Genomic DNA, 23457 nt, shown 5'->3' with positions numbered 1-23457 from the left:
ATCAAAAGTGGTCCAAGGAAGGAACAGTGGTGAACCGACGACAGGGTCATGGGTGGCTAAGGCTCGTTGATGCACGTGGGGAGTGAAGGCTGGCCCGTGTGATCTGATCCAACAGACGAGCTACTGTTGCTCAAACTGCTGAAGAACTTAATGCTGGTTCTGATAGAAAGGTGTCAGAATACACAGTGCATGATGGGTCAGGGCTGTTTTGGCAGCAAAAGGGGGACCAACACAATATTAGGCAGGTGGTCATAATGTTATGCCTGGTTAGGGTCTCTGTCTCTCTCTCTCTCTCTCTCTCTCTGTGTCTCTCTCTCTGTATATATATATATATATATATATATGGCCATGTAGCAATGCCTTTGCTCATTACTTTGTGCAGTAATTGTGTTAAAATGTACTCACAGCTTACTTCGATGAATGTATACCCGGCTTCAACTTCAAGTTTCGCAGCAAAGAGGAAGTACCTCCAGCCAACACCGGCATCATTACTGTGACTACAATATTTCTGCTGATAGGCATAGGCATAGTGGGTTTCCTCTTCATGCACTGCCGTCCAAAACTGGCATCCTTACGTTCTGTGAAATCGAATGGCTACAGAAAGCTGGAGAAAGAGCCTGCCTTTACCACGGCCACGCTCCCTGACAGCGTTCAGGGTGAGTACTGTGACAAGGATAAGGATGAAGAAGACGACGACGAAGACGAGGACGAGGATGAGATCGTGTACATGGGGCAGGATGGTGTGGTGTATCATAAATTTAAGTATGGCCTTTTAGACCAGGAAGAAGAGGACATGGAGATGGAGTACGATTACTCAATCTATGCTATAAAATGAAGACTCTGTAGTAACTCCTTATACGTTGTGTAGCACTTTCTAATTTTGTTGGCTGACGGAAGATTATTTATTGCTAATATAATATAGAGAGCATTGCAAATATTTAGATATTTCGGAGAACACCAAAATGTAAGCACTTTGTTATTGCCGTTAAAGAGTACTGTCGCGTTCCGGTACTGTTGTAAACATACCTTTTGCCTCTTTATCATATCCACTGTTCAAGCTGTTCTGATAATTATGCTTCTTTAAAAAGCCTTCGAAGGTCTGAGAGGACAAGATACCATGAATGTAGACTTCAGGAGCTTACTTGACCAAAGTACTTGTAGTGTATTTCTTTAGTTTCACAATACAAGGGCATCCATATACCAGGTTCTGTAATTTCTGATTCTGGTCTCTAGTAATAACATCACATGAGCATAGTCCTGTATATAGGAGTACATTTCACTGTGTAATTAAAGGATCATGAAATCATCAGAAAGAAGGATCTGAAAAATGACTGAAAAAGTAGATCTTTGTGGTAAATGTTGCATTATATGTTATGTTTCTTTAATACTTGGGTTGATGTGTTTTACTGTGTGCCCGTTGTATAGAGTATGGGCCTATTACAAGACCATTTTAGCCGCGACACACTGAGTTTTTTATTGAGAATGTAAATTAGGAGTGGGGGGAAAAAAGGAACAAGATTTTTTAAAATTAATATTATAATAATATAATTAATATGATATGATGTATATAACACTCCAGTGGCAGTATAAAATTATTTTTATTTAAAGTCTTAATATTTTTATATTAAGTCTTAAATTGGTAGACAATGACTTAATGATTGTAAACTGAGTCAGTGACTCAGAAATCTTTTTTTTTTTTTTGTCTGTGTTACGAAAGGTATATTTTTTTATATATACTACATATTAAAAAGTATATAGATTATTTTCAATTTAGGCAAAATATCTAGAATAAAAGCTATCGATCCATTGGCGCCATCGTCATTGGAACATCTGAGTTATTAAACATTTGTGATTTACCTCTGTCTTTTTAACAGCAAACTGAAATGTTTCAGCAAAGCAGTAATTTCAAGAAATTCTGTGATGGAAAATGTTTCAAATCTAAATAAACGCTTCCATACACTTGAGTTTCCTCATTTTTCTGTCCTGAACTGAGGTGAATTCATCCCTTTTTTTTTTTTTTTTTTTAAAGATAAAATGAAAAAAAGAAATCCGTGAACGCAGAAATTCAGTGTCTGCACCACAGTCACACAGTCGTCTGTCAGAAAGTGTATTTTACTGTGGCTTTACCTCATGAAATCGGAGCAGAAATCTGATGTCCAGGTTCTTCTGCGCCTACATCATTTGTAGTATCTAAACTAATAGATAGTTCTGTGAATGGTATAAGTTTGTAATAACCATCCTCTGGCTTTAAACACGCTACCAAGAGTCAACCTTTGCTGTTCTGGAAACAGCAAATCACGTCAATACAAATGAAGGCGATGAAGTGGACTGATGCGGGATGGTGCGCACGCTAATATGTTTTCCAGCCGTAATGTTTCCTCTGTCGCTATGACTCCACCTTTAACTATATACAAGCTACCTCAGAGAGGATAGGCTCAGATAGCCACCTTCAGCGATGCTCAGCATCAGTTAGCTCGGGAAGCCTACTGTCAGTATCCGACACAATAACCGGTAAGCACCCGTATTGTTCTGAACCATAAGATCTTGTCATTTATTTTCATTCAGAAGCAAAAGAAGTAGTGCAAAACAATCAAGAGTTTTGATCGACTGACCGGAGAATTTAAAACTAGGAATGGTTTCGGACAGGTAGGTTTACAGCTCAATATCCGAACACTGTCGTTAATTTTTGTGCGTGTGCGCAGCCAACCATTTAGACTGAACATCTTGGTCATCAATCTCAAGGTCAAACGTGTTTGTTGAAACATGATAGCGGCCCTTTAGATACACAGGAACAAGAGTCACGTTATGTTTAAACTAGAATAGCAGATGTACTTTATTAGGAACACTCATTCATTCAGCCAATCATGTGGCAGCTGTGCAAAGCATGAAATCATGCATATATGAACCGGTATTACCAGCAGCAGGTAATGTTCACAACAGTCATCAAAAATTTGGGAAAAAGGTAATCTCTGTCATGATTGTTGGTACCAGATGGGTTGGTTTGAGTATTTCTCTAACTGCTGATTTTCTCGATATTTTCATGCACAGGATTATCTAGTGCAGCATTTCTGTGGATAGTACCATCTTACTGATGAGAGGGAATGACAACAAGGCATAGCCAGACTGGTTTAAATGGACAGAAAAGCTACAGGAACACAGATAACCACTCTGTACACCTGCGGTGAGCGGAAAAGCCTTGCAAAACACACAAACATTTTCAAAACAGCCTTGCAAAACACACAAACATGGCAGACGTTTTCAGAGGCCATACACAGTATTAGTACAGTGTAGTGTTCCTAATAAAGTGCTCAATGAGTGTGTATTATTTATCAGACACTGACAAGCTAAAATGTATAGTCTTAGTTGTGTTTCAGCTACTGAGGTTTGGATTAAATGATTTCAGTTCAAGTGACCAGTCTAACCCGGTAAATAACAAGAAGAGCTCAGTAATAAATATATTAGATTGGGTGGACAGAAATTCCAGCACTGTACCCAAATTAAACAATCACACCCTTTCTGGACTCTGGGTTATATTTTAAAACCCACTGATCCTTCACTTTGATTACATAAAGCATAATCCGTCTACACTAATCAAATTAAAATAATAAACAAACCATCACTTGCAAATGTAGCATCTCCAGTGTTAAACGCAGAGTACATCTGTTACAATAAAACTCTACTATTTATAAGGAAATACATCCCAAGCTCTTAAAAATACAATTTATCGCAAGTCATCAAGCATATGAGTAATTTCAGATATTTCTTGGATTGTGTACGCTAATATCAGTGATCTAAAAAGACCCGGCCTAGACAAGTCTCAAGTCCTGGAAGTTTCTGGCTTCTCATCTTAAAACCATCTGTTGGCGGTCTAAACTGGCCCGAGGTAACTTCATTTCTCTGTAAAAACCAGCGCAACCCGTCCTTCATGCTTCGTCTTCCATAAAATTAAAAAGAAAAAAGAAAAAAAAAAACCCTGGACGAGCCAGTCAGGGTCTGCACCAGTCAAACTAATGTGTAAACCTTTCTGAAAGATGAAATAGTACAAAAATAATGCATCAATGCATATGTTACAGTGGGTTCACCCCCATAAACCTGAAGTATGGGGAAACTAGATAAAGCGGCAAGTTCCATTTAGTGACCATTCAGGATCTGATTGGCTGCTGTGGCTGCTATAGATGTCCTAAAAAAATTGTCTTCTTTCAGTTTTATATGCTCGGGCAGGTCCAACCTTCTTTTTGCCTCTTCGATGTCGTTGTGGATCGCAGTGATGAGTTCTTCTGCAAAATAAAAGAACATTTATTATTTTAGTGTGTGTCTGTCTATATTAGGCACATGGAATAGTTCATATAGTCTCTAAGCATGTCAGTGTGTGTTTCAGTGTAGGAAATCACTGTAAGTAGGGATGTGTGTGTTTTTACCTAGCGAGCTGAATCCCCTCTCTGGGCGAATGTAGCCGACCATGACAACACTTAACATCTGACCGTAAAAATCCTCCTTAAACTTGTGGATCAAATGTGTTTCCTGGCATAAAAGAAATGACCAATACCAATAAATGCAAAGTTAACACATAAATGTAATAATAATAATCCAACTTTTTCCACTGATATACTATATTGCCAAAGGTTTTGGGACAAAACAATGAATTCAGGTGTTGTTTTTCAGGTGTTGGGCTTGGCCTCTTAGTTCCAGTGAAAAGAAATCTTAATGCTTCAGCATAATACATTTTTGACAATTTCATGCTTTCAACTTTATGGGAACAGTTTGAGGATGACAACATGACTGCACACCAGTGCACAAAGCAAGGTCCATAAAGACATGGATGAGTGAGGTTGGTGTGGAGGAACTTGACCGGCCTGCACAGAGTCCTGACCTCAACCTTATAGAACACCTTTGGGATGAATTAGAGCGGAGACTGTGAGCCAGGCCAATACTAGGATATCTACCTTTACATGCATATGAATGTAATATGGAGTTGCCCTGCCCTTTGCAGCTATAACAGCTTCAACACTCCTGGGAAGGCTTTCCACAAGGTTTAGGAGTGTGTTTATGGGAATTTTTGACCAGTCCTCTAGAAGCGCATTTGTGAGGTCAGACACTGATGTTGGACGAGAAGGCCTGACTCACAGTCTCCACTCTAATTCATCTCAAAGGTGTTCTATCGGGTTTTTTTTGTACTTCCTTTATACTTAACAATTTCCTGTTCATTAGCCTTAAATCTTTACTACCAATACTGTTTATATAAAACACTAGTCTATGCATTCTTGCAGATCAAGTCGTCTTGATCCTCACCATGGATTTCTTGATGTTTTTGTAGTAAGGGTTCCAGCCGATGCTCATCACCATCTTGTGGATGTCTCCGTTGTTCACACGGCCCCAGCCGTAGTAGATGCCAGTGCTGATGTCAGCAGGTAGACTGTCCACTACAGACTCTGGGAAGTTTGCTGTGGTACGTATAAAGAAGGTTGATCAGTTCTCAGACATGTAGGATGTGTCGAAATCCTAGACGTGTTTGTTATTTAGAAGAAAATTCTCAAAAATGAGTTCAATGCACCTTTGGTCAATAATGATCATTGACCTCTATCTTGTTTGGCTTGACCTTTCTGACACATTGTGTGGTTTGTTGCGACTTTATGGATTTATTTAAAGGTCACTTAGATTAGAAGCCACTTTTATTGCAAAATAAACTAGGGAGTAATGTTGAGAGTATACAATAATAGTATGATATATATGTTTTTTAAAGGCTGTATAGAAGTGTATAGAAATATAATATGTTCATACAATTCAATCAATGTGAGCAGATTTTACGCATCATTTGTACCTATATATTTATATCATTTATATCTATACAGGTAGCCAGCTAGCTAGTTAGTCAAATTTTTACTAATCATCACATCGCTAAAACCAAATATTTCACTAAATAAAAGTACTAATTCTCGTCAAACTCAAGTTCGCGTCACAGACTAGATAGCCAGTTAGTGTTAGTGCTATCTAGCATTACCAATCAAATCCGAATCCGAACACTAGGGCTCTAGGTAGGGTGCATAAAACCGTTGATTCATACCCTCCTCAGGTCACCTACGTAGGAAAAAGGACGCGATTTGAGACGCAGCCTGACGTAAGCAAAGTGCGCTTTCTTTTTCTCTCCTCTTTTTACCTGTTGGGATTCCCAGCTCTTTGCTTCCTCGTCCAAACCCCCGAATCACTGGTCCTCGGCAAAAATACGGCAAACTCCTCATGTCCACGGTTAAAAGACTGGCTATTTTTGTTTATTTTAAAGCTAAATAAACATATATTAGATCTAGAGAGGAGTAAATGATTTAGCTTGTCCGGCTAGTCTCTGTACAGTTCCTGTTCAAACGCCGGTGGTTGACCCTGTGGAACCTTCTAGAGCTTACGTCGCACTATGGGCGATTTCACGAAGCACTCTAACAGCAGACAGCGCCTAAATAAAACCAGCACCCTGTGTGGAGAGGTCCAAAAGAGTTCCGTAAATTTCTCTAACAATATTTACATGGAGCTAAAGATGTCTACACTCAGCACTCGACTAGAACCAACCAGAGAGTAAGGACGTCATTTTTAACGCACGCATATTCCGACAGGCCACGCCCTCCCACCAGACAGGATATTACGACGTCATAAAAAATCCGAACGACTTCAAAATAAAACACCGACCGCAGAGCAAAAGTTCCAGAATAATGCAATGTACAAAGCACTGGATTTTAAACCCTTTATGTTTCACTGTAAAAAAAATAAAATAAATAAAAACAATATATTCTAATAATCTTTTATTGAAATAAACCAGCTCTAAAATGATTGGCTCCCTTTAAAACGAATCGTCAGAAACATACAGTCATTTATTCATTTCCAGTAAGAACTTTCCCCTTATCAAGGTCACAGAGGATTAGGATCATATGACTGGGAAAACTGGGTATGAGGCAAGGGAGGGAAAAAATATTACATGTATTAAACATCACTATTATTATTATTATTATTATTATTATTATTATTTTATTTTATTTTATTTTATTTTATTTTATTTATTTATTTATTTATTTATTTATTTATTTATTTATTTATTTATTTATTTATAATTATTTTTATTTATTTACTTATTTTTGTTATATACAAGTCTGGCTTTGAAAACATTTTGTGAAGAAAAAAAAAATAATAATAATAAAAAAAAATAAATAATTTTTTTTAAATAACAGTTCAAAAAGTTTGTGACAAAAATATTGACTGAGGAAGTGTTTCAATAAATACGAACAAATTTTCATTCCATTCACAAAAAAAAAAAAAGTCTAGTAAGTCTAGTATTGATTTTGACGGATTTTGAAGAGGCAGCACACATCTATTCTCCATCCATGACCATACAATACTCGGTGAACAAAAAAGAAAGATGGTAAGAGAATAAAGAAATTGATATAAAATAGCATGAGCAGGAAACACATTCCTAACAGTCATAATATAAATGTTGGGCATTTTTTTTGGACATAGCTGCATAATCATAAACCATCCACCTCCACCCCACTGCCTTCTTTTTATGGTAGTAAAGATTAAAGGTTAAAAAAAGAAGACCTTAAAGATAACATTTTCAGTTGGAATTATGATTTTTGGGGGTCGACATTCAGCTATCCAAAGAGCCCCTGAGTTTTTCCTTTGGAAATCCAAGATTGCTGACAATAACACATCTTTGGTATACTTTTGGTATAAATATCCACGTATGAGTAGAAGTGAAGTAAAATACAGATTTATGATACAGTTCATGCGCTTCTGGTTGTGAACGTTAGTTTTGTTTGGTGCCCTTTTATTTTTGAAACCATATTTGCCCACATCACAGGGCAAATGTGTTTGTCTCTAACACATCTAATAAGGTGGGCCTCAACAGTATTGCAGTGAAAGAGAGGGAGAGAGAGAGAGAGAGAGAGAGAGAGAGAGAGAAAGAGAGAGACAGAGAGAGGAAGAGAAAGAGAACGAGAAAGAAAGAGAGAGAGAGTTCAGGAAGTGGGTATTTTGCTTTAGATTTTCTGTTGAAGCTACAGAACAACCAAACCCCCACACTTGGTAAGATTTGATGCAGATTATTTAACTGCCATTATACTTTTTGTCTTTCTTTCTTTCTTTCTTTCTTTCTTTCTTTTTAATTTCTTGTAATAATGCATTACTTAACTAATTCATTGAATATAAAGATGACCATATTACATTCTGTAAAGAATAACTTGTGACAGGTGGTACCTCGGTGCTCGGTTGTTCCTTCTGAATATATTTCAAACCTTCATTTGTCGGTCATTTTCTACACCTTATTTCCACCTGTGCATTATGTTTCTTTATTTATGTAATGTGTCAAGGTGGTTTTAAGAAATGTACAGCATGCCATTATGGAAAAGTGTTAAAAAAAACAACAACTTTAATTTGACCGCCCAGCTTCGTCTCATACAGAAAGACTGAAAACCCAATTCCCCAACGGACAATTTCCCGTTTGTGCTATGTACCAGTCTGCTTGACCACAATACTTCCTTTTTTTTCTCACAACATAAAAGCTTTTGCTTGTTCGACAATGTCAGTGAATCAAAAAGTTAGAAAAAAAATAAAATAAATCAATAAAGTATCCAGGTTACTTTTCAGTGACCAACAGGAAACACTTAAAACATACATTTATTTATTTAAAAAAAATACAATCAAGGAAAAACAATGCCAAAATTGAAGACAAAAACCTTACAGCTGTCAAAAAATTAGCCACTGTAAGACTTCATCACATCTGCGACTGCAGGACAGAAACTATTTTCTAACGCAGCTCTGATGTGATCTTGGTGCAAACTTCTTCCAGACTTTTTTTTTTTTTCCAGAGTTTGGTAACTGTGGTGATTTCTTAGCAGTAACTAAACAGTCAGGTTTCGATCAGGACTCTGTGTTCTTGGATTCAGGGAACTGTTTTACCTGTTTGGTGGTGTGACTGGGAGCTCTGTCTAACGAGAAAATTGCGGACTGATTGGGAGATGCTCGGAGAAACGGAACCATGTGTTGCCGAAGGAAGTTCTGATAACATTTGCCTTCACCTTGCTATGTAGCTGTATAAGAGGCCCAACTCCTGCTGCAGAAGTCATCCCCCAAACCATGTCGTGTGGTCAGAAGAGAACTGCACCAAAGTGGGAGTAAATTTCATTTATTCAATTCAATTTCAATTCAATTCTATTTGTATAGCGCTTTTAACAATGAACATTGTCTCAAAGCAGCTTGACAGAACATAAGAAACAAAAAAAACCCTAAGCCTGAGGCGACAGTAGCAGGGAAAAATATCCATTAGATGGTTTGAGGAAGAAACCGGGAGAGGAACCAGACTCAAACGGGAATTTATCCTCATTTGGGTGATATGAACAATGTCCTTTCTGCACTTCTGTACAGTCAGTTGTTTGGTGCAGATACAGCATATGTAGAATGTTAGTGTGTGTATTAATTAGAAGGTTGTTGTCATCCTCGCAGTCCACATAGGGTTGGCAGCGGTTTTTATTTAGGAAACAGTATGTTTGGCATCAAACTTGGGGAAGTCTGAACGCAAAGTGTGGAAGAAGTTTAGTGATCAGTGGAGGACGAAGTGTCATGGTTTGTGGGATGTTTTCTGCAGACTACTAGAAGAACGCATCAAGATCACACCAGGGAAGTGAGAGAAAGTAATGATGTTCCACAGAATGTGCTGAAGTCATTCGAAGCCACTACACTTCCTATTCATTTTTGCCTGTAACTGTAAGCCTTAAATATTAAGTTGGAATGTTCTTTTGTGCAGCAGTGGTCACTCTTGTCTAATTTTGATCACGGGGTTTTTTGCTGAAGTTGAAAACTGTGATATGATACAATGATATGACTGTCCGCTATTCGTCTATAGACTCGATCCAGCAGTAATGGATTCGTGGCTCGGTTTAACAAACAGATCCGGGACAGGACAAGATACTGATATTTCACCAATACGTTACGTCTTTAATAAATACAGAGGAGGCCAAATATTTCATGACAGGAACAAGCTTGCTAATTTACCACAACTTCCTCTTACGCCAAAGTAGATAGACAGACAAGAATTTTTTTTTTTCCTTGGGGCTATGAATGTAAGTAATGCACACTCTGTGTCCTTAATCTAAATAATATAATATACAGATTAGCCTTTTTTTTTAAATGTATATTATACACATGTAAATAACACAATCTGCAGCGATTATATTTTAGGCTTTGCTTATGTTGACATGGGCTGTGAGGGCACAATGCAAGAGGGCTTTTCTTCATTCAACCCAAATAAACAAATCCCATGGGTGAATGCAAAGGCGGGTCAAAAAAACAGGTTGTGGTCTAGACCTGGCAAAAAAGGGCTAGGCTCAGACAGGTTTAAACACAGACTGTGGTCTAAACAGGGCAAGGCAAAAATAAACGGATTCGGATGGGCTTGGTGCACAAAAAAAACCCAAAAGGCTCGGCAACCTCATGGATTAAAGCACGGAGTGCTTTATTCTTCACGAGGAAGACAACACACACAAGGTTAGTTTTCAACTTTAACTTTAGTTTAGTTTTCTTGGCTTGTAGCTCCAGAGGAGAAGAAAAAAAAAAAAAATTGGACACCAAACATATTTTGGAGAGCTTGATTCATCCAAGAATTTCGAATCCAAGTTACTTAACCAAAATATTCTCCAAGCCAATGAAAGAATGTTCATTGTGGGAAAAGAGCCACAAAAACAGGTCCTTAGAGATAATAACAAGCAGAATAAGCAGTTGTCTGGAACATGCTGTATGAATGTCAAGCCAGCAGTCAAAGTAATGGATCTGAGTCAAATATTCTCTGGAATAATACTTCAGAACAGTGCAGCGTCTCCGGCTTTCTTATGTGATTTATTTTTTTTTAATAAAAAAAGAAGAACCTGACGTCCGTTAATCAAATGATCGTATCATTGTTAAGTAATGCTTAACACAAAAGATGTTAGCACATTCCTGTCACACTGCTTGCAACGTCTAGAAAAGAAATAGCACCTATATCTGCTCTTTAAATATGGTCTAAGTGACGTCTTTATAAGCTGAATTTTTAAAAAATAATATCTAAATATTACCAGGAGAACTATTTTGACTGAGACTTGGAGAAAGCAATGTTACAGAAAGCGCTGCCATCTACTGCTTAAGCCAGGATGGTGCTGTTGAAGCCGCAGACATGGCCGTGATCCGATCAGTCTAAAATTTAGGTCCAAGTAGGTCACAGTTTCCACAAGAATTAAACAATGGAATCAGATTAACATTTTTGCTCTTTCCCAGTACACTTATATCAGGTATTCAGTGTTCTTTGGTGTTTGCTTGATCTATACAATGCTTTTGATAGCTTCATCCATCCAACTTATATACTCTCAGTGAGTGGTAAGAGGTAGGGAAAAGCAAAATGTCGACCGTTTGTGGATATGGGAACTGGTGACCAGTTTAGGAATAGGTAACCAGTGCAAGATTAACAAAACTAGTAAGATCTCTAGCTGCTACAACCAAACACTTGGTATGATATATCAAACTCATGGTCATTGTGAGAGGTATGTCATGGGGGACTTTGATTGGAGGGTTGTCAGTTCGAATCCCAGGTCCACAAAGCTGCCCTTAATCCCAGAATTGCTCAGTTGTATAAGAGTGAGGTATTGTAAGTCACTGGATAAGGGCGTCTACCAAATACCAGAAATGTAGATTATTTTAGTTAATGAATACTCCTGTGCAGTGCAGTGTCCCTGGTTCTAGGTAGCTTCTGGACCTATAGCAACTCACAAAGCAGAACAACCAGCCACTTTCATCATATTTCAACAGCATGGTCAGGGTAAGATGTATTTCCTATTTCATCAGTCAGATAATGCAGATTGCTGATCTTTAATATATGAAGGAGTCAGGAATGGGGGAAGTTTCAAAAATGATGCAATGACAAGGAAAGACTGGGGTAAATATCCAGGAACAAATAAAAAACAGGCACTCTTACTGCATGAAAGTGTCAAATGAAGGCTTAGTTAGACACCTACTGGATTACAATGGAGTTGCAGTTAGAGAAAGTCCGTAATTGTGTTGGATGTGGCACAATATTAATCATCTAGTCACGATTGTGATGTTATTAAAAATCCTAACAACTGTTACAGGTTGCTGATGGCTTTAATAAACACCAGGCAGAGAAGATCCTGGATGTTGCTGCTATCTGGAGCTTGGTTGTGTGTTCTCATTCTCTTGATCTCTCTGATCGTCAATGAAAAGGCAAGAATTAATTACAGATCACTGATGTTCAGAGATGATGAAACTCCAGAGGATGACTGCAACTGCGAGAAGATTTTACAGGGTGACCTTGATGAGATTAAACACGCTAAGATTCTGACCATCACAAAGGGCTTTAAGAACATAACACGGATCACAGATGAACAATATGTCAAGCAGGCAGAAGACTGTGAAATGTTCCTGAGGACTCGTAAGTACCTACTGTTCCCACTGAGCAAGGAGGAAGAGGCGTTCCCAGTGGCATATTCCATCGTCGTTCACCACAAGGTGCAGAATTTCGAGAGGCTTCTCAGGTCCATATACAGTCCTCAGAATTTCTACTGCATCCATGTGGACAAAAAAGCCCCACAGTCTACTATTACGGCGATCGGTGCCATTGTCTCTTGCATCGATAACGTTTTCTTGGCTAGCAAGAAGGAAGAGGTGGTCTATGCCAGCTGGAGTCGCGTCCAAGCTGATATCAATTGCATGAAGGATCTTTACCAGGTCAGCAGCCGCTGGAAATATTTCATCAACCTGTGTGGCCAGGACTTCCCCATCAAAACCAACCTGGAGATAGTGCATGCCCTTAAAGCCCTAGCTGGTGCTAACAGCCTGGAGACTCAGATCACACCCGCTAATAAGGGGTACAGATGGAAAAAACAACACCAACTGATAAATGGCAGAATCCAGACAACCGACCAAGACAAAAGTCCACCACCGTTTGGTATAAAGATATTCACAGGTGGTGCATACATAGTGGTGAGTCGTGATTTTGTACGCTACGTGCTTGAGGACCCCAAAGCGCAGGTGTTGATGTCATGGTTAAATGATACATACAGCCCTGATGAATTTATCTGGGCTACAATGCAACGCATCCCTGGTGTCCCAGGGTTCCTTCGTGCGCATCCAAAATATGACATCACAGATATTTACAGCATCTCCCGGGTAATCAAATGGGCTGGACATGAGGGGGCATTAGATGCAGTGTACCCTGCCTGTCAGGGTATTCACATTCGGGATATTTGTGTGTACGGGGCTGGGGACCTGCAGTGGATAGTAAATCATCACCACTTGTTTGCTAATAAGTTTGACACTGATTTTGACCCAATAGCCATTAGATGCTTAGAGAAGTACCTCAGACACAAAGCGCTGAAAAACTATCATTAATTGGGTCACTTCCCTGTCTACATGTTGAACATCTCATTCCAATACAACTGGGATTAATATGGAGTTTTTCTGCTATAACAACTTCTGTGAGGATTTATGCCAATTCAGCCCAAAGAGCATTAGTGACGTTGTTTGAGGAGGCCTGGGGTGAACCTGACAGTGTTCAGTGTGGGTGAGGGCAGGCCTACATGAAGGACACTCAACTTCTCTCTCTCACATCATATCTTTATGGACCTCTTTTTAACCTCTAATTCCATGGCAAAAAAGGGAAATAATATTGTATGCTTCAAACTTTGCAGATCGCCACTTATGGGTTTGATGGTTAGGTGTCTACATACACTTATTGCCAAACGTTTTGGAACGTCTGCCTTTACATGCACATGAATGTAATATGGAGTTGTCCCGCCCTTTGCAGCTATAACAGCTTCAACTCTCCTGGGAAGGCTTTCCACAAGGTTTAAGAGTGTGATTATGGGAATTTTTGACCGTTCCTCTAGAACTGCATTTGTGAGGTCAGGCACTGATGTTGGATGAGAAGGTCTGGCTCACAGTCTCCGCTCTAATTCATCCCAAAGGTGTTCTATCAGGTTGAGGTCAGGACCTTGCTTTGTGTACTGGTGTGCAGTCTTGTTGGAACAGGAAGGGGTCATCCCCAAACTGTTCCCACAATGTTGGGAGCATGAAATTATTTAAAATGTCTTGGTATGCTGAAGCATTAAGAGTTCCTTTCACTAAGGGGCCGAGCCCAACCCCTGAAAAACAACACCTGAATTCAATAATTTGGAGGGGTGTCCCATTATAGTGTACCCTTTGGTCATATAGTGTCTTTATAGTGTATATCACATCATGGGTAGTTACTGTAGCAAACCCAAATTCATGTAGAAATATGGAATTGAACGATTCTTTTGGGACAATTATGAAGGAGATTTGTCTTCAGGACACTGCAGGCAGCCACATTTTGGATATTTAATTACATTTTATTTTTCATAAAGCCCAATATCAGACGTGCTAACCTGCCAGTTTTAATCACTTCCTAAAACAATAAAAATAAACCCTTTATCTTAAGAAAATGTTATTAAAACCTTATTATTTACTTCTTAAATATATGTCATGCACTGTGCTACGCTGTACTCACATTAACTCATCTCCTTGTCTCTCCTTCATAAACTAAGATGTCATGGAATGCTTTATCTTTTATTTATTTATTTATTTATTTTTTAAAAAACATTATAGCATTTTCTGAATGTATGTAAGTCGTCACACAGAAGAGGATGATTTGAGTCTGGTGCCTCTCAAAGTTTCTTCCTGTCATCCCTAGGAGTATTTCATTGTTTCTGTCGCCTCCGGCTCGCTCGTTACGGCTCTACATCTACATCTGGATTTGCGTTAAACTGCTTTTGTAATGTTAAACACGTCACAATTTAAATCGAACTAAATAATACATTCTTATATGTGTTCAGTTGTGTGGCCAAATCCACCATGTATGCGATATCTAGCTCACTGACTTTATTGTCTTTAACAATAACGGTGGATTAATAGGGAATTTCATTTACATAGTGGATCGTGGGTGTGTGTGTTTTTTTTTTTTTGTTCTTACACTCAAAACAATGTAAACATGAGTTTTGGAAACCTAACCGTCTTTCCTTCACACTTCGCACCACCGGATATTGACCTACAAAACCCACTCATGTGTACTCATCTGGGATGATCGACTCTTACCATCTGCCCTGCTCAGTGATTTTCCTGCTCAACGGCAAGATAAATGGAAAACAATGGAACATTTCCACGTTCCCCTAGTCTGTGTGTATGTTGTGTATGATTTGTACGTCTGTATGTTGTTGTTTTGTTTTGCATTGTAATAACTCCTAATAGCTTCACAATATTCGAATTAGCTATTCGATTCGCTATTAATTTTAGAGTTTTTCGTTGGCTTGCTAGTTTGGCAAAGCTTAAAAGTTCAAGAGGAGAATATAATTACGCATTAAAGAATTATTAAAGAAAAACGAATGAGATTAAACATTTTAATGTGTCCAGAGTGTTACTGTTAAGATGTGAAAAGAAGAATGATCAATGTATTAAAACCAATTTCCAAAAATAAACATGAAAAAAATGAAATAAAAACCACTGTACTTCCTGCCAACGTTTTTTATTAGTTTTCTTTTCTCTCTCTCTCTCTCTCTCTCTCTCTCTCTCTCTCTCTTTACCATACTGATGACCTTTTTGGTAAAGCAAGTTGCATTTTACAGTCTGTACTTATAATTAATAATATTGTATAATTGTAATTAGATCCGTGCTATAGATTTACAGTTAAAAGATTAGCTCAGAAAGTTATTAACGTCATCCCAGTGTAGTTTGCTAGATATTGTATTGTGTGATATTTCACATAATACCCACTGAGATGAAGCAAGAAGTAACATAACAGTGTTGAGGAAAAAAATAGCTGTTACTGATCCCCATTCAACTCTTTTCCCTTTTTCCTCATATATGTTTCACCGTCAGTTGCATACAAAGCCGATAGCACAGCAAGACTAGCTATTTTATGCCAAAGTGATATTCCCCATTGACTGGAAAGTTAATGAATAATGTACGAAAGGTTGAAACTTACCTCTGCGCCGCATCCCTTTGTGCGTTTCTCAGTAACGCTAGAACATTTTTTTTTGCATGCAGCTGGACTTTAAAATTGATCCCGGATGGAAAAGTTGCCCGCACTGGGTGTAAAGAATGCAGTTGGATGAAGAAGTGCAAGTGTCAAAGCACAGAGAGGGGTAGAGAGAGACCCACTTTTTGATTAATGCTCCCTAAATTAACTGTTTACTCTGCAGACTCCCAACATTCTCAGATTATGATAATTTTGTGACAGGCAGAGAGATTGATGCTTGAGAGCTTGTTTTAATTAATGGTTTTGTTTGTCTCCCGAGAATGGGTTTCTCTTCCTTTGCTGTTGTGTGGTTTTTTTTTTTTTTTTTGTCTCTTGAAGATTGACTGCTATGTAATGGGACCCCCGTGTGTGTTTAGAAAAGTAGAGAAAAAGTATCTACAGTGATTAATTTATGTTTGAAGGAGAATGGTACATGCAGAAATGTTTGCTTTTAAGTTTTATGCGAGGTGGAGGGGGGGGAATGTGAGTTTTATGAGTTTTGGGGAAATTAGGGAAAAAAATGAAATCAGTTGCAGTTTAATTGCTAATTTGGTCTGTGTGTGTGTGTATAGCATAGCGGTTCGGATCTGAAATCTGGAGTTGAGTATATCTTATTTTAAGCAACTCACTGTTAAGTAACTTTAAGGCGGTTTAATTAAAATGTTGTTTGTGCTCTTGCGACGATGGTTAAAACGTGCCATTTTATGTTGAGAACTTATTTAAATGTGTGGATACACTTGATTGCCATCATGCCGGTGTGTCTGTAACTGATTTATTCATTTTTCTTCATTTTTTATATCCTTTTTTTGTACCATTTTTGCAGACAGTTATGCTGAATTTCCGTCACTCAAACACACACACACACCCCACACACACACCCCACACACACACGGTGTTATCTTCCCATTAAACATCGTTAAAGCTTATTCTTTTGACTGGTTTAATAAACAAATACAAGGAAATAAAGTCATTTGTAGATAAAAAAAAAAATATATAGCATCAGTTCAGACCACAATGTCCGTCTTGTCAAGGCATTCGAGTCAGATAACTTTGAAAGAAAGGACTTGTACTGCCCCCCACTGGCTGAACGCGTGGAAACGGTCGGAGTGAACTCGGCTTTTAGAGCAAGTGCCTTGATGAAATGCTAATGAAAATAATTGCTTCGTTTCTTTGCTTAATCATAGGTTAGGATTTCAACATAAATTAGAGTTATTTAACAGGATCAGACCAGATCTGAATCCGAAGCTAGGTGAGGCTTATAATTAGAGCACGGTGAACGATATTACATCTTGGATATCGCTGAAACCTGAGGCTATTTTTTTATTTATTTATTTTTGTATAAACACCAGAGTGAAAAATGTATTTGTAAGTGTCATTTGTAAATATACATTACACATGCTACTAAAAGTGTGTGCAATTATTATTTTTTTCCCCCCTGACTATTTTGGTGAAATCGATGTTATTTACGATCTAGCCGTGTTTTGTGGCCCCAAAAGCCACACGAGGCAGGATGAGAATGTGAAGCATATGGTGAGGATGAGAAGAGTGAACTTGACGGGGAAATTGGTACGCATATTGCGCATTACAATTACTGTTATAAAAAAAAAAAAAAAGAAAAGAAAAGAAAAAAAAGAAAGTGCTTTTTTTCCTGCTATTCAGAGTTATGATCTCTTCGTTAAGGTTCCTTAGAGCGAAAAGTACGGTGTGTAAACTGTAAGAATCGGTTCATCTAGTCGCTGTTTCATTGCCCATTGAAACAAAAAACTTGATAAAAAATTTATTTTTATTTCACTGTATAATAATAATAATAATAATAACAATAATAATAATAATGATAATAGTAAAGTGTGGGAAATTATTTTGATTATTATTATTATTATTATTGTTACTATTTTGATTATTATTATTGTTTTTTCAAACACGTCATTAGTCTCTATATTCACTTTAAATTCTCTAAACCTTAAATGTAAAACTTTAAGATTCTGACATTTTTCGGTGTGCTTGATTGTTACATCTGTCTGTATGTCTATCTGTCTATCTATCTATCTGTCTGTCTGTCTGTCTGTCTGTCTGTCTGTCTGTCTATCTATCTATCTAAGTGTGTGTATATCATTAACACCCTTAGTTTTGTTTTTTGACCACTGAAAATGTAAAATTCACACATCTTTACCACATACACCAAGGTAGGCCTGACTGCTACCTAGAACACATTTAGTCATTTATCTGTGCCACATTGACATTTTTGACATTTTGGTGGTTATGTCACTTATATGACACTATATACTATGTATAATTGTCATTCCAGTACATTTCTTTGCTTTCTACTTTTCCTTTTTTCAGAGCTGTTGCTTGTAAAACAGGCTTGAGCTTGAAGCCCAGATAAACTACTGAAGCACATGTTGAGCAGGTAAGCAACTCGCTAATCACATTGACTATTTATTACTTGATTATGTAGTCCTTGTTTGACCAAAAAGTGTTTGAGATTTTCTAATTTCTTTAATGCTGTGTTGCTCGAGTCAGAATTAAAGCGGTAATTTAGAAATCTTCCTTTTTTAGCAGACACTTTTTAGCTTGAACAGCTTGGCCTGTGTTTTAGCAGCTAGCTGTTAGTCAGTCAATTTTTTTTTTTTTTTGGTGAGGGCAGTTTATTTTATGTTGATTTCACTAATTGTTAGGGATGATAGACACTTATACGGTTTACAACGCCATATTCTCAATTGAAAGTGAAAGGATTGTATTAGCAAATACCAGCAATAAAGCAATGCTATTTCATCTGTAACCAGGCCAGGTTATTTATATCTTTATCCCGCTCCTGTCTCCTTAGTTTAGCTGCTTTACCCATCTCTTTTAATATATTCCCAGCCTTTTAGTCCTTTTCTCCTCTTTCTCTCCGTCTCTCCACAGGTAACGGCTGTTAAACAGCGGATCTCGGCTCCTCCGACCTGTCATCATTATACACATTAATGTGGAATCGCCTTAAGGTCCAAACCCGTGCGCGATAACTCATGTCCCGCGCAAATTCCCAGGCAAACACAGTCAATGCAAAAACACATTTCCTGCTGTCGACAGCTTCGCTGGCGAGAATCAATCAACCGTTCATCCATTTACACTCTTTGCATACCCTTATGTCAAAGAAAAAAAGAAAAAAACAAAACGCTCCGAGACTCCTCGGCTCTTCTGAGGCGATTGCTCCGTCGTTCTGAAGAATCCATCAAGCCGCGTTTGATTGATAAGTCTGTCTGCGCTCACAGCGGTACGGCTACAGCAAATGGGGTGGCAAAGCGCGAGCTGACATAATGCAAGTCTGCGCAAGTTTTTGGAGACAGACTGGGAACGATCATGGGGGGTAAAAGTTTGATGGTACGACATGCTACCAAATAACACGCAGAGTCGAGGCCAACGCAAGCTGGCCCCGTGTGCAGCTTTCTCGACGAAGACACAGACCTACGGTAAAGCCGGCTCGCGTATGATGTTTTATTCAGCACCTGACATTAACCTCATTTGCATTTCGCTTCTTTATTGAGCCGTTCCAAGTACCTGGTTGAGACTTATAAAGCATAACGTCGTCAGAAGTCAGATTAAAGATGGACCCAGTAGGCAGCAGCCATTATCACCATGAAAACTTTACCAAAATGATCCGAGGAGCTTACAGGCTTTTATTCGGAGTTTGAACACTTGATTTTGATTTTTGTCAGCAAGACACATCCTAATGACCAAGTTCTCTAAAAACGAGGCCATTTTTAGGGCAGTGTAATGGATCTCGCATTAGGGGCCAGCTGCACACAGAGTAACACCCTCCTACTCCCCGTGTGGAGAGTCACCCCCCCCTGCGTAAAACACATTATTCTTTGGGGGGTATTCTTCTTTGGGGGTGCAAACACACACACAACGCGTTCAGCCTGTGGGACATGAGGGAAGGAGGTAAAGCTAGACAGGGATGAGGGCCCCCCTCTTCAATCTGAGTCCCTAGGAGGGCCGGCCCAGCACCTGCTAACTCAGGGCAGTGCTCATCAGAAAAGCATTTAGCACACTCGCTAACTCCAGGCCATAATTAGGGTGGGTAATTATTTACAGGCGGCGCTGGGCAGAGCTGGCCTAGCATAAACAAACAGGCGGCTCGGAGTCACACGACAAACATCGTTAGCTCTCCGCTCGTTTTCGCCCAAATGGCAAAAACACTAGCAGCATGTACTCTCGCTCCCTGAGAGAAGAAGAAAAAAAAAAAACTTCTGGTCTAAAAAAGCTGTCGATCGCTTCCCAAACACATTTTAGAGAAGCACAACTATTGTAACATCTGCAGTCACACACACAAACACACACACACACACTCATGAATATGATAACGTGTGAAATGACAGATTTATTTGTGTGTGGCTCCAGGCTTTTATCTCTGGCACAGTTCATCAACTCCTCAGCACGAGGACTGCTAACCAACGTAGCGTCTGCACATGCTAATTACTGGACCATGGTTAGCTACAAACCGCACAATCTCTCCCAAACTATGATATCTATCATTTCCTTTCGGGTTCTTTTAGTACATTTATCTTTCACATCATAAATAAAGATGGCAAGTTGCACTTAAACGCTTAGAAGATGTGGGTTTTTTCTTTTTCTTTTTGGGTTACGTGTTACCAGTTGTGTGTCGCAGGAATTTGTGTAGTGTAAATATAAAGGTAAATTCAGTTTATGACACAGTTAGCTTCAACTGACAGAAATAAAATTTACTTTTAGTATCGCCAAATAACGTTAGATTCCCGGCCGTTTGATACGTCTGCAGGTTCGGGCAAAATGGTATTTTATTTATCTAAAAAGAACCGATTTATTTATTTTTTTGTCTCCTGACAGAAAATATCACTGTGTACAGAATGAATACAAACAGTGCGCCTCGTGCTAACACTGAAGCAGAGTTAGCGTCCCAGTTTACAACGACGCGCTAGTAGCTGTCAGAAGTGAGTGGCATGTCAGACCATGATTAATCGGAACAATCTTCTGTATGGATGTTTCAGTTGTTGGTGGAGAATGGGAGGCTAATTCAAACAGAATGTGTAACGCTGTTTACTAAGCAGTGTCTCTTGTGTGTATTTAATTGCGCCAGCAGCGAGAAAGATGAAGAAAGTGAAGGAAGGAGAAAGAATGGGAGAGCTCCAGATGGCTCTGAAGCTCTGCTGAGAACTCGGTGGATTTTTTGTTTTTTCTCCCCCTGAAGTTTTAATTAGCCTCGAGAACATTTAAGGGGAAAGTCCTCTTAAACTTGCAGTGTTAAAGATGACTGAATGGTATTTACTTTTGGTAAACGTTAGTACCTAGTTAAGCTAGAGGCGCACGCTGAAATACTTTTTCGCGGTGGAAATGGGCTAAAACGTAGAATAAACTTTATATCAGAAACGCCTAGCTAATCGCAAACGATAGTGCAATGCTAAAAACAAAGTAGGAGCCTTCATTGTTTATGACCTCCATTTGTCCTTGTTGCTCGATGTTTGTATCAAGAGAAACTGCTGGGATTTGTGAATAATGTTCAGATTATAGTACGTAACTGCCACAATGTGGTTTTAATGCTACTTACGTGCCATTTGCTCACCCATTCACCCTTAATAACCACCAAGTAACCATAAGTTTAATAGCCTCCCACACCATCCACCGATAAAGCCCACGGCAAAACTAGCAAAATATCCCGAAAACCATATGGCACAAAAAACACATCTTTGAGAGGATGTCTAACATGACAGTCTAGCATACTACAATCATCATGTGAGAAAATCTTAAACGAGTACGAGTGTCCGGATTTGCATTCCTCATTCCCGTAAGTATATATACGTAAGGAAGGTCTATTAGTTTCACTGTAGTTACTGAATTATTCATAGTACTTAATATGCTGTTAGATGAATAACTGAATAATAAGCCGGGAGTTTAAGTTAATAGTGGAACAAATATAAACAATTTATAATACTGAGGGGGGAAAAAATGTAACAAATTGGATGCAGATCATTTCTTTCCTGCCTCATTTTTTAAAAAAATAGACTACTACATAATTGCAAGTCTGGTAGTAATGCAGCAATACTGAAAAACAACTCAATGAGCAATTTATTAACTGAGTTAGATCCTTATAAAGAGGGATGGTGTCGAACCCTAACACAAAGACCACGAGGCACCACATCTTTGTACGTTTCTTTTCATCTGTAGACCCACACACACACACACACACACACTCGCTCACTCACTCGCTCACTCACTCACTCAGGCCATCACATACTAATTGAAACAAGTTTATTTTGTCCTCTACAAAGCGTTTAAGGCCGTTATCCTAAATGCCGTGGCCGTGGCTTTGTTCTCTTCTCAAACACAATTAGAAGATAATATATAAATATATACATACTGCAAATGACATGCATATAACAGCTTCATTTGAAGCCTGCGCAGGTCATTAGTAACCCAACAGGGCGCTGCAGAGCCGCCGGTCCCTCTCTGCCTGCCCGACCAGTGGAGATTTATTTGATATTAACTCCCTAATGGCTTAACTCCTTTTCTGGTAAAATATGCACCAAAGTCCGTGGCTAACACCGCCATTCAGCTGAATGCTTATTTATTCACTAAACGAGGATCTAATGTTCAATGTTCCTTGGACACCAAGGTAGTGCCGGGGGAGGTCGGATTTCCCCCTACAGCTATATACATCATTTATTTTACACATAGCCTCGGTATCGCACACTGGGCAGCGAGGGCAACGAAAACGACTTTTATGAAAATCCGAGGCAGTGAGTCGGCGAGCGCATTAAGAGTTTTGGCGTAGGGTGAGCTGTGAGCCGGAGCCATCCGAGAGGCCATTGAGGAGATCGTCTCGCCGGCTCCGATACTTGACGCCTCATAGCCAGGGAGAGACAGTTTCATAGCGCAGGGGGTTGGAAGATTTTGAACTCTTAGCCCAAGTGCTTTATTATTTCTATTTATTTATTTATTTATTTATTTCTGTTGTTTTCATCAGCATGCGCTTGATATTCTAGTAGAAAGAAAACTTGGGAAACATTGGTGAGCATTAAAGCAAACATAACCTATTAATCATGCATTCTGATCCTTCATTTAGCTACTGTTGGGTGAAGCTGCTAGCAGTGAAAACATTAAGATACGGCTAAGATTTGATGATATATTAATTTGTGCCATCTTTGTAAGATGCGGTTAGTGGTGTAGTAGCAACTTGGCGAATAGTGATTTGCCATTTTTTTCTGCCGTTGGCTTTGTAACTGTTTGGATACAAAGCTTGGCACTGTATTCCCACATTCACCACACTGACACATATATATACTCTAGATACAAAACATGCCATTGTTTTTGAGAGTGAAAATCTTCCTGGCACACGATAATTCATAATATATAGGCTGAAAATAGAAAAAAAAGGGGAAAGAAAACAGATTATTGTG

General features: G+C 38.8%; 3 protein-coding genes across 5 annotated transcripts in view; 2 read left to right on the top strand and 1 right to left on the bottom strand.

Moving 5' to 3' along the window:
- The window catches only part of pcsk5b (proprotein convertase subtilisin/kexin type 5b), a 46676-nt gene extending 44736 nt beyond the window's left edge, over positions 1-1940 (top strand). The window contains exon 37 of the mRNA XM_058389435.1: positions 408-1940. Coding sequence (XP_058245418.1) covers positions 408-835 — 428 coding nt within the window. The 3' untranslated portion in view covers positions 836-1940. The remainder of the gene's footprint in view (positions 1-407) is intronic.
- An 863-nt stretch (positions 1941-2803) lies between these two features.
- On the bottom strand, positions 2804-6596 carry rfk (riboflavin kinase). The gene is made up of 4 exons (XM_058389439.1): positions 6155-6596; positions 5290-5441; positions 4419-4521; positions 2804-4277 (listed from the first exon to the last, which is right to left on the bottom strand). The coding sequence occupies exons 1-4, from the start codon at positions 6234-6236 to the stop codon at positions 4132-4134; spliced, it is 483 nt and encodes a 160-aa protein (XP_058245422.1). The 5' UTR covers positions 6237-6596; the 3' UTR covers positions 2804-4131.
- Positions 6597-7982: 1386 nt separating this feature from the next.
- Positions 7983-22914, top strand: LOC131352586 (beta-1,3-galactosyl-O-glycosyl-glycoprotein beta-1,6-N-acetylglucosaminyltransferase-like). Of its 3 annotated transcripts, none has more exons than XR_009204532.1 (3): positions 7983-8061; positions 18386-18452; positions 18950-22914. XR_009204532.1 is itself a non-coding variant. In XM_058388796.1 (2 exons), the coding sequence occupies exons 1-2, from the start codon at positions 10421-10423 to the stop codon at positions 13405-13407; spliced, it is 1377 nt and encodes a 458-aa protein (XP_058244779.1). In that variant the 5' UTR covers positions 8080-10420; the 3' UTR covers positions 13408-15501. The 3 variants fall into 3 exon arrangements, 1 of the variants encoding a protein (XP_058244779.1); XR_009204531.1 differs by lacking the exon at positions 7983-8061 and adding an exon at positions 8076-10518; XM_058388796.1 differs by lacking the exons at positions 7983-8061; positions 18386-18452; positions 18950-22914 and adding exons at positions 8080-10518; positions 12129-15501.
- Positions 22915-23457: the final 543 nt, after the last annotated feature.

This window comes from Hemibagrus wyckioides, linkage group LG05 (genome assembly GCF_019097595.1).
Source record: "Hemibagrus wyckioides isolate EC202008001 linkage group LG05, SWU_Hwy_1.0, whole genome shotgun sequence".
Lineage (NCBI taxonomy): Eukaryota > Metazoa > Chordata > Actinopteri > Siluriformes > Bagridae > Hemibagrus > Hemibagrus wyckioides.
This window is presented reverse-complemented; position numbering and strand designations above follow the sequence as displayed.

Coding starts and splice junctions, on each gene's coding strand:
- rfk (XM_058389439.1), bottom strand. CDS start 6,236: ATGAGGAGTTTGCCGTATTTTTGCCGAGGACCAGTGATTCGGGGGTTT. Junction 5,442..6,154: donor AGAGCTGGGAATCCCAACAG/GTAAAAAGAGGA, acceptor TACGTACCACAG/CAAACTTCCCAGAGTCTGTA. Junction 4,522..5,289: donor AAAACATCAAGAAATCCATG/GTGAGGATCAAG, acceptor CTTTTATGCCAG/GAAACACATTTGATCCACAA.
- LOC131352586 (XM_058388796.1), top strand. CDS start 10,421: ATGGGCTTGGTGCACAAAAAAAACCCAAAAGGCTCGGCAACCTCATGG. Junction 10,519..12,128: donor AGGAAGACAACACACACAAG/GTTAGTTTTCAA, acceptor CAACTGTTACAG/GTTGCTGATGGCTTTAATAA.